Source organism: Ruditapes philippinarum, unplaced genomic scaffold (assembly GCF_026571515.1).
Source record: "Ruditapes philippinarum isolate M1 unplaced genomic scaffold, ASM2657151v2 ctg219_1_1_1_1, whole genome shotgun sequence".
Classification (NCBI taxonomy): Eukaryota; Metazoa; Mollusca; class Bivalvia; order Venerida; family Veneridae; genus Ruditapes; species Ruditapes philippinarum.
The window spans coordinates 63,091-74,227 of record NW_026859162.1 but is presented as its reverse complement, the minus strand read 5'-3'; the positions used below and the strand labels follow the sequence as shown (position 1 = coordinate 74,227).

General features: G+C 30.9%; 1 protein-coding gene across 1 annotated transcript; it reads left to right on the top strand.

The window, feature by feature from the left end:
• The first annotated feature begins 3,631 nt into the window (after window positions 1-3,631).
• LOC132755469 (putative ferric-chelate reductase 1) lies at window positions 3,632-10,922 on the top strand. The gene is made up of 12 exons (XM_060746337.1): window positions 3,632-3,777; window positions 4,177-4,268; window positions 5,189-5,282; window positions 5,685-5,882; window positions 6,629-6,727; window positions 7,026-7,194; window positions 7,583-7,699; window positions 8,332-8,447; window positions 8,824-8,910; window positions 9,382-9,538; window positions 10,133-10,285; window positions 10,719-10,922. The coding sequence occupies exons 1-12, from the start codon at window positions 3,670-3,672 to the stop codon at window positions 10,898-10,900; spliced, it is 1,572 nt and encodes a 523-aa protein (XP_060602320.1). The 5' UTR covers window positions 3,632-3,669; the 3' UTR covers window positions 10,901-10,922.
• Window positions 10,923-11,137: the final 215 nt, after the last annotated feature.

Genomic DNA, 11,137 nt, shown 5'->3' with positions numbered 1-11,137 from the left:
TCATGTTTACTTAAGAACAGTTTGTGATAAATATACATTGATAAGATGAGATAAGATAAGATCTGTTTATAGTGACTCTAATTTTAACATTCTTGGTTTTTCAAGAACAATACTAATAGTGATAGTAAGTGTATTTTTATATTGCGTGTATATGTATTCGGGTCACTTGCTGGGGCTTGTGACAAATGATATGTTTGATTATTATTTCATTAAATATCATAGGTTGGTTAGCTTCAGTTAAAAAAAAAAAAAAAAAAAAAAAATAATAATAATACCATTAACCAATTTTTATACCTTCGGGAATTCTCTGTTAAATAAGCCCTTTATTGGTTAAAGTTTCAAGATCATTAACCTTGGTCTTCTCTCCTATGCAGTGAAATGTGGGGAAAAGCTAGTCTAATTCTAGCTTTTATGGCGTTTTTCTTACGAAACCCTCACATTTCTTACTATTATAGTAGAACTCGATTAATTATTATTCCTACATGTGTATTTTCTATATTGTATTAATTTGCATAATATTGATGTATGTACTATTCTTTTGCACATGTTTAAGTATTGTTGGTTAAAACAATAAACAGAGGCCATACCTTATAGTATGGTATGGCCATTAAACACAATTGATAGTTTGTTATTCCTCGCGTGGCGGTTCATAAATATGAGCTATGCCGAAAAGCATCAGCGAACTTTATGCGCCGCCACGGGAGGTACGGGTTTTAGCCGTTCGTAGAGACGGCTGAACGGATAATAGCCCTACATAAAATCGTCTTGAACCAGTTAGCAATTACTAAGAAGCGTAGAAAGAGGAAGCAAAAATTTTACCCTCCTCCACCCCCTTCACCACAACAAAATTTTAAGGGTCTCAGTGTAACCCACATATTTCAGTGATTGTTAGAAAGATAGGCAGTATTTACTTTTTTATACATGCAATACTTTCTGTAACACTTGTAATGTTAATGATTATGTAAGGGGTGTTTTTCTTATGAACCCTTCGCATTTATTACTGTTATAGTAGAATTCGATTTATTATTAATTCTACATGTGTATTTTCTATATTGTATTAATTTGCATAATATTAATGTATGTCCTATTCTTTGCACATGTTTCAGTGCGTTTTTCTTACGAAACCCTCACATTTCTTACTATTATAGTAGAACTCGATTAAGTTTTTCTTACGAAACCCTCACATTTCTTACTATTATAGTAGAACTCGATTAATTATTATTCCTACATGTGTATTTTCTATATTGTATTAATTTGCATAATATTGATGTATGTACTATTCTTTGCACATGTTTAAGTATTGTTGGTTAAAACAATAAACAGAGGCCATACCTTATAGTATGGTATGGCCATTAAACACAATTTGATAGTTTGTTATTCCTCGCGTGGCGGTTCATAAAAAAGATTTATAAGCATTTTTATCAATTGTATATAATAAAAGTTTAACAAAATAGAAAAAACCAGTTATATTTCTGTATTAAGTTTTCTTTTGATAGCCATTAAGAGTCATCCATTATTAATCATTCCCTTTAACAGTCACATTTTATTATAGTAGAATGACCAGTACACTATTTAACGGAGAATCAACTTCAAAGTACATGTACATGTTTGATTTTATTAGTTGTTCAATGGTTTTTGATAAACTTATTTAAAGCATATTATGCCAAAGAAACAAATAAGTGTTTACTTCTTTCGAAAAAAGAAACATTTTATGTTTTAATTATGGTTTTAGAGAAAGTAAAATGTTTGTTACCTGAAGTTAGTAACAATAAAATTGAAATAATTTGTCAGTAAGAAAATATAAACAGAGTAGTATTTTGACTTTCATACAAAATACTAATTCACTAGTACTTATTGCCAAAAAGCAACATATGAAAACATATGGTTTAGGTAATTGGCCAATGAGTAGTTTTGGGGGATACTAAAGAAGTTCATCAAAATTAAAAAGCTTTTGAGAAATAAAAAATGAAAGCATTCCTGAGGAAAAATGGGCCAAATTGATCAAATGCCTTGTTCAAATTATACAAAATCGGCTTCTTGTAACTGATTGGTACTGATGATAATGATAGGAATTGTGTAGATTTGTTGTTATTACTAACAAGCACAATCTAGATGTTTTAGTATGTTAAAGTCACTAGTTTGAATAATATCACGCAGAGGTAGGTAATGTATAAACTCTTCTTGATAAACACTTGACCCTTGTATATTATCTTCAGCCATCATCTTTAAATTGTGAAGTACAATGCCTCCTTATAAGGCGGAAGGTTCCCTTTTTGGCGTTTTTTACCTCCCAGTTTGGTTATTTCGATGCAAATATGTACATGCCATGTTTGTTACTATGTAACATTTGTCATTTATGGCATTTAATAAATGCCCTATTTCATTCAACCTAAGTGTTGTGTTTTATCTCATACCAAACAAGTTCGTCTTGCCAGTTATATTTGCTTGACCTGGACAATACATAAATATCTATAATATTGTACAGATAAGTCATCAATACTAGTAGTTTGTTCTAAGATAATTACAGTATCAGTCGTTTACACTGCAATTATACTTGTTGGTAAAATCTTATGGATTCTAATACTAGCAACATTAAAACAAAACACTTTATATGTTTTATAGCATATACGTATACATGTACCATTTATTCGCTATCTTATCTTATTTTTTCAGTTCATGGATTTCCGTCCGGAGCACCATGGGACACGTGTCTTACTATGTTTCCTAAACACAGTGGAACACAACGTCAACCGTCGCCTTGTCCTTTCAAACTGACACCAAATACATCAACTTATTCTCCCTCAGATATATTACAACGTAACATATTACCTTTCTTATATATTCGAAAATGATATTTTTTAAGTGAACGTAAATGTTCATCGTTAATTTTGGCATGTATTATAATGTATACGTATTGATGAACGACTCATTAATACTTTTTACTGCACTTATTCATACCAACGTGAATCATTTAATAACTATTGTATGGCATATTTTACTCGTATCGCGGATAATGAAAACATACTTAATGAATATTCCCTGTTGTAAATGTACATAAGAGGTTAGTAAACACAAACTCATTTCTGTATAACGTTATCTTTGATATATTTATTAGCAGCTACTTAGAAAAATATCATGAATGCATTTATTATTAGAGCACCTTTATATGTTGTTGGTAATATAGAATAATAACAGTAGCTCTGTTTGTTTGAAATTGAGGTTCCCTATAATAACACCTTGTTTTTGTTTCATTTCTCTTATTGTCAAAATTGTTCTTACATATTTAATAATATACAGCTCTACATCAATTCTGTTATTACTAGAATACACACACACACACACACACACACACACACACACACACACACACACACACACATATATATATATATATATATATATATATATATATATATATATATATATATATATATATATATATATATATATATATATATTATATATAAGGTGACGAATAATTTAGCACATATTATACATTTTTTTTTGTATTAAGAAAATGTTTGCACTGATAGCGCATTTCATTCAACTCACTAATTTGAGGTTAAAAGACCTTATAAAAATATATATTGGACTAATTAGCTTAATCACTTTTCATTTTTCACAGTTAATATATCTGCTAGTATACCCGGCAATACGATCAAGGGAATTATGATTCGTGCACGGCCGAAATACGGAGATACGGAGAAAATAGTGGGTCGGTTCATAGATTGGCCAGCAAACAAAATACAAACTCTAGATTGTCTTGGTGGAGTGAAGGTAATGTCATCATAGGAATCTTTTATTTGTCAGCAGTTGTATCGTATTTTCAATTTAAGTATACATGTCTACAGTAAGGTTAAAATTTAGATAAACTTGTATTATGCAACCATATCCACATAATATATTCAATATCATTTAAATTGAAGTAGATTTATTTGGTATATAGAGTAATGAAGTCTAAAGCTGCTGTAAAGACTTTGTTGTACGAAATGTTTCTCTTTATTTATCAATCAACAACCCAATTATCGATCAACATTCCAAGTATTAAAAGCATTTGTAAATTTTAAAATTAAATTTAGCAACATTCGTGTGCCAAATAATAGAAAATACAATACAGTGTTTACTTAAAATATCTAATTTTGCAGCAAAACTTGAATTTGCCTTTATTTCTTTCAGAATATGATTACCCACCGCAATAATGCACCTGTCCCTTACATAGACCTAACATGGACAGCCCCGAATGTATCAGTTGGTGATATAGAATTTGTGTGAGTATATACGAGATCTGTTCAATAAGGGTAACTGCGCTAAAACATTTTAATCTAAGCATACACACACGGTGAATACAAAAAAAATGATTCAATAATATGTTATGCTCTTCAAATATTGAAGAAAATAAAAGAATAAGTACCTATCATAAATGTGAGCGACAAATGTTCTGTGTTCAACCGATGATTTAAACATGTTCTTTACTGCTCTTTTATCGTGTTCTATAAACTTTAAACGTCCAACCTTCCCTGAATCTCTCATTCCATAATCACACAAACGTTTTTTCCCAATTTTGGTAAAGTTTCGGATGAACTTATCATTCTTAAAGTCTATAACAGTGATTTTCTAAGTAAAAATTTGAACTAAATCGAACCCAATTTTAGGCCACGTCGCATGCTCACGTCGTTGTTTTAGAAGTTTTTATTTGTTTTTGATATGGGGTCTGTTTGACCTAATGTTCTAATGGCACTTCAGCTCAATATCTAAAGCTCCAAATGCTAATTTTAGCGTGTTTCGGGCTAACGTCAGCGTGTAACAATGGAGATTTATATTTAAGTCAGAGTTACATTTAGGACAGATCAATTTAGTTTATCTGATCAAAAATGTTTCAACATTAGTTGTTTATGTTTTCAGCCAAAAACTATTACAAATAAAATGCGCATGATTCCGAGAACATGTAGCACAATTTTTGTATAATCTGGTAACTTAAAGTAGTTTTCTTAATATAAATGTTCTTCGTTATTAATACATTATTTATCATGTTTATATGACTTGCATTAGCAACAATTCTTCTTATCATTTTTAATATACTTTTTCTTATTGTGTGAAAAAACGTCTCTCTGTCTTTATAAGACATTCAGTAAAGTAATAAGGACACAAGTTGATTTATTTCTTCTTTTTTCATATTTGGTTATAACAGCATTAGCTTTGTTGAAGAATTTACAATATTCTGGGTAGACGAGATTGTAGAACTGTCAGCAGTTGAAATAGTAGATGAACCACCAACTGAAGAAGTAACTGTTTCGATTTTTTCATACTTTCTTTTCTCTTCATTTTGTTGTTTCATATTAACTATTTGAAGTAGTATATTTCAAACATACTAATTATTATAACATTTCATATTGAACCTTGATGGTATTTGAATGTAAATTACGATAACAAAAATAAAGTCTGCAATATATAAGACCAAACATGAGTAATTTGACCGATGACACATTATGAATGAATTCGAATGAGATGTATAGATGAAATGAGTTACTCCACATTGCAAATTAGAACATTTGTATAAAGCAACAACACTTATTAATTTTCAAAATACTGATTTGAAATTAATGTCATTTGATATCATTAATATTTCTATTGATACGGTATTTTTATTTTAAGTGAAATATTGAATACCCCAAATGATTTTACAGCTGTCACCAACATTTGAGATAATTGACTGGTCGGCGTGCGGGAACAGTAAAGGATGTTTCTTGTATCCAAGAACATGCTCGGGTCATGACTGTTATGCTGCAGTAACATTTAAGACAACAAATGACACGGTGGAATTTGAGATGTTTGGTTCACAAGAAGGTTACGTTTCTGTCGGATTTTCTGAAGATGTTCATATGGTAAGCCAGAAATTTCCATATGCTGTGTATTGGTCTGTCAACGAGGTTTTAAAACAAGTACTCAATAACAAATTATGGACATTTTTCTTTGAAAACTGTAACCATCATTTTAGATAGATATGTGGGATCGGTAATGAATGTTTCTTGTTTGCTGTTACATATAAGACTTAAGATAACCAGATTGAGTTCACCAGAATGTTACGTTCCTGATAGTTTTTCTGTTGACAAACATGCGATAGAATATATTTGATCTGAATTTTGTCCCTAGATGCATTTATATTGATTACTAAAATGAAAAGCTGACACTGTGACTAAGCTTCGTTAGTCTCGATCTACCGTATTTTAATGTACAGATATATCTTAAAACTAATGTTTGTTTTTAAATGTATCGATCTATCAAAGATGTCTACCCTTTCCCCAAATTAGTTGTGTCCTTATAGAAAAGCGGTCTTTTGTTAGTTCTTTTTTGTACGTGTGGGGGTCTTTGAAACTTGCATTCTTTTCTAAACACCTACTAGTATCTACATATCTATACATATTTTTGTTTCATACTTCATAACTTTCGACCCTAAGGTTACAACAGTTGTTAAGATAGCTTTTCCTGCAACTTTTAATAAAAGACGATAAATATATACAAGTGTACAATAGATAAAGTAATAAATGGTCTACAAGACAATAAGCCAAGGCTAATTAACTTTATATTTTATGTCTGATTATTATATATACCATGTCATCGTATACTACAGGGTAATGATGAAACAATCACCTGCACTACAGGGGGATCGAAGCATGCGATACAACGTGGTTACAACCATGAAGAACTTTATAACGAAAGACAGCTAAAGGTTTGTGTAATCAACTTGAAATTTGAAAACAGAGCGAAGGGTTTTGACTGGCATTGCAGCACTAAGCATAAAATGTAAAATTAATCTATAGTGTGATTTGAATAAAACTATATGGTTGAGTTATTTAGATTGATTCAGGCAAGCTGAATTTATCAATTCATATATTTACATACATTTCTTTTCTTAATTATATATAGATATTAGAGGCTTTTTGTAACTGAAGTTACATAATGATTTAACCAGAATATCTATGATTTTTTTCTGTTTTTTATTAACATTTTATTTGTTTTCTGCCCAGTACGGTTTATTTGATATACAAGGGACATACAGTGATGGTAGACTATACTGCAGATATAAACGTCCTTTGTCAATGTTTGTCTACATAGGAGAGGGCCATAAAGCAAAGCATTATTATGACCTGTCTGAAGAGTTTTATCTGATGCTTGCATGGGGTCCAATTTATCATGGTAAAATATTCTTATTATTAAAGTGTTGTTGTTGTGCTCTTAAACAGATTTCAATTAACCTTGGATAAAATGTCATATTTTTACTTGAAATGAGTTTTGTGTGTTCAAAACTGTTGTTCTAATTGCAATACTACAATTTTGATTTAGTTATTATTATCCTTACTTATTATTTTATTTTTTCTATGCCCATTAGCTAACCCATTCAGATGACCGGTACAGTATACAAAGTCATGCATTTTCATATTCGTTTCTGTCCCTTATAGACTAAGTAGAATATACATTAAATTTTGTAATGATTTGTTATGGTATCGCATTAATTTCCTTTGCAAATGTAAAATTTACAAATAGTTTTATAACATTGAATAAAAATTCAATTTCTTTAACAAAGGAACTGAAGTGATGGGAATACACAAAGTTCTACCTCTAATATCAAGTCAAAAGGTGAATTTTCAAAGTCATGGTATCGTCAGAGGATCATCTTTACCACTCCTGACTCAAACACATGGTAAATTAATTCTTCATTATTTTGAGTATCGATGTCTTCAGAACGAGATATCTACTTTAAATGTGTACTAAAAGCGCCAAATAAAGTGTTGCTCCTTGTTATTTGAGGATGACAATAATGTCGGTAAATTCTATTCCTAATCATTACTGATAACTCTGCTCTGCATGAAATCAAAATACTTCCTTTCTTTAACTTTCCTTTAATTCTATCGTCTGTATTTGTTTTTACTTTTTATGACCACTTTTCCATGTTTAAATGATGAATTCTGCTTAAGCTAATGCTAGGGTATGGGCGGTAGCTTTCACATTCCAGTACCGTCCGTCCAAGAACAGGCTTAGTCACAACGAGCTTGCAACATTTCTAATTTTACCGTCTTTGGCTTTCTTAAGGAATTGCGTGTCTCATTTAACAATCAGCTAAGAAAAATACGAGTGCTAGTCATTAAAAATGGTTAGATATTTTTTATACAGGTAAACGACCTAGAACATACAATTGTCATTGTATTTGGAATTAACCCTGAATATGTGTGACCCCTTGCTTTCCTTTTCTGCAATAAAGCAATAAAATAAGGATAAATGACAAAACATGATGTACATGTATATAATTTGTATATAATTTGATATCACAAATAGGAGCTTTAATGTTGATTGGCTGGATGTGGTTAGTTTGCCTAGCAACAATCGTGGCCAGACATTTCAAACAAGGATTTAAGAATAAAGAAGCATGTGGAAGTAAAATATGGTTCCAGGTGAGATGCTGTGTTCTCAAAAATATATTTCGCTTCTTATTTACAAAGCTCATTAAATTATCGGTTAGATTATATTTATGTTCATTTATATTGCTCATTTTTACGCAAGCATATCCGTACAGTTTTAATTGTTTTTTTTTCCAATTTGCAAGCAATTTGTGTTCGCAGTCATTAAGTTGCAATAATTTCTCTTGATATAAAGGACTGCGAAGCTACATAAAAAATGGCCTACAAAGAATCTAACTTTTATTTGTTTCAAATATTTTGAAAATGTAAGAAAAGAGAAAAGATGACAAAAAGGTAAATTCGTCTGAAAACTTCAAGACAACAATAAGAATAAGAGTCTGCTCAAATAATTATTTCAATGTATTTTCAGATTCATAGAACTTTGACAATTCTAACATGGCTTCTTACAGTTGCAAGTTTCATTTTGATATTTGTAGTTGTCGACGGGTTAACCGAGGTAATTTATATTATACTTATTGTGACATTAACTCCTTGCTTACTACTGGAAGTAATTGATTCTACCCTTGAGACCAGTGCAGACCATATAAACCGGCACATCTAGCCGCCTGATCATGGGCTGGAGTTTTGACTATCCAGTCATTGTTTGAAAGTTTTCCTAAAAAATGAGGAGTGCTTCGTCCAATCAAAAGATGGACAACTACTTGAAAGATATTTAGCGCACAAATGCAAATGATCATACCATACTGTATTTGAAAATCAAATTTATTAAGCACATTTGCCAGGTATTAAGAATTTTATTTTCCAATTATATCAGCTATTACAAGTTTAATCGAAATATCCGTTATGGTTATGTAAACAATAGTGTCAGTGCGAAAAGTTATGATCCTAAATTAATTTGTACTGCAGTTAATTTGTTTTGTTTATTAGATGCATTACCGTAAATTTGAACAAATATCGGACATTTCAGCTCGCAGAAGTACATAGTTATTTAGGAATAACTGTGATGTCTGCTTCGACTATACAAGTAGCCATGGGTCTGCTACGACCGAAACCAGGCTCTCAAATGAGAACTATATTTAATTGGGGTCACTGGTTCTTAGGGAAGAGTACAATAATCATTGCAGGTACATACTGTATAATTTCATTTATGTTGAACGTTTTCTAGTACAATATAATTCATTCTGTATATTTAAACAGTAATGCAAAGTCTTTAATTGATAACAATTGTGAATGATCACGTGCCATACATTCTCCGGTTATCAATTTATCATTTTCTTTTTTTTATTTGGGCTGATTTAAGTAGGATTCATATTATAATTCATAAAAACCTAAAACATTTAGCCTGGGGTTTATATTTGGTTTGGTGTTACGGCGTACAACACAAAATATGTCTTATGGCGACTTTTCAGCTTTACTGCTAGAGGGAGACCGAAGGCCACCCTCTGTGCATTAGTTCTGGGTAGAATCACCGATGTGCTGTAAGGTAGCTGAATACCTTCATCACATGAAAGAATCAAGTCACAGGCGGGATTCGAACCCACATTGGTGATGGGCAAGTGATTTGAAGTCAACGACTTTAACCACTCAGCTACAGATATCCTATTTTAGCCTGACTGTTACGTGTTCAGAGTTTTCAAGAAACAAGCATATTACATTTTAATAATATTTATCCTTCTGTTGTTTATTTATTTCACTTAAATTATTTTTTATCCACCCAGCTGTGACATTTTTCTTTGCTTTCAACAATGAGATAATACCTCAACCCCAAACGTACTTTGCAAACATTGTTCTTGGTGTTTATGTTGGTATTCAAGTGTTGTGGGAGCTATGGTTTGAAATCAGCAAGAAATTTGTTTCACGCAACCATTCCGGTAAGTACATGTTGGAGGTTTCTTTAGTTATGTTCATTTCCTTTAATAACTATTTACTTTTTCTTATGAAATTTTGATTCATTTATATCAAATTTTGGTGATATTATTTTTAATTACTGAAGGTTTTTATAAAGCTTTCTTATTGTTGAAGTATTGGTTTGCATAGCAATGCAATTTTACTTTAAACACGCATTTCATTCAATACATATGAAATTTTCGCTTTCAAAAGGGCATTAAAGTGAAACTAAATTAACATAATAAAAAATAGTTTATACATATAGCATGGCAGGTCCCTATATCAATAATATTATGATATTTGTAATTTTTTTTGTATTTTTTTTTCCAAAAATAACTTTGGTGTAACGCAGTAAGAATGCTCCATATAAAATCACATCACTGAGAAATCATTAATTGGTTCATTTCTATTTTCAAGAACAATACAAACTTAAAGACATGTCTAAGAAGTCAAATGGACGGAGTATTGGCAAGAAATTAGACGATGACTACGTAAATCCATCCAGTTCAACCCCAACACCGGATAAATCTCTTTGTTTGTACATCATTAGTATGATCATCATGACAGCGGCAGCGCTGGCCTCCATATTTATATTCTAATTTAACTGTTTGATATCTCACACCTGTGTAATGCATTTAAGGCTGCACGCCTCCAGAAGAGCGAAAATATTTCAAGAAATTCAGTCTTTAGAAAAATGTATTAAGATTTTAATAAAAGTTAAAAGAGTCAAAATCTTATTAATTATTTACATTTGTGCGATTAATGACTATATTTGCAGTACCAATCACTATAATTCTACTGCGTTACTAACCCTGTCAGAGGTATTTATGTATATT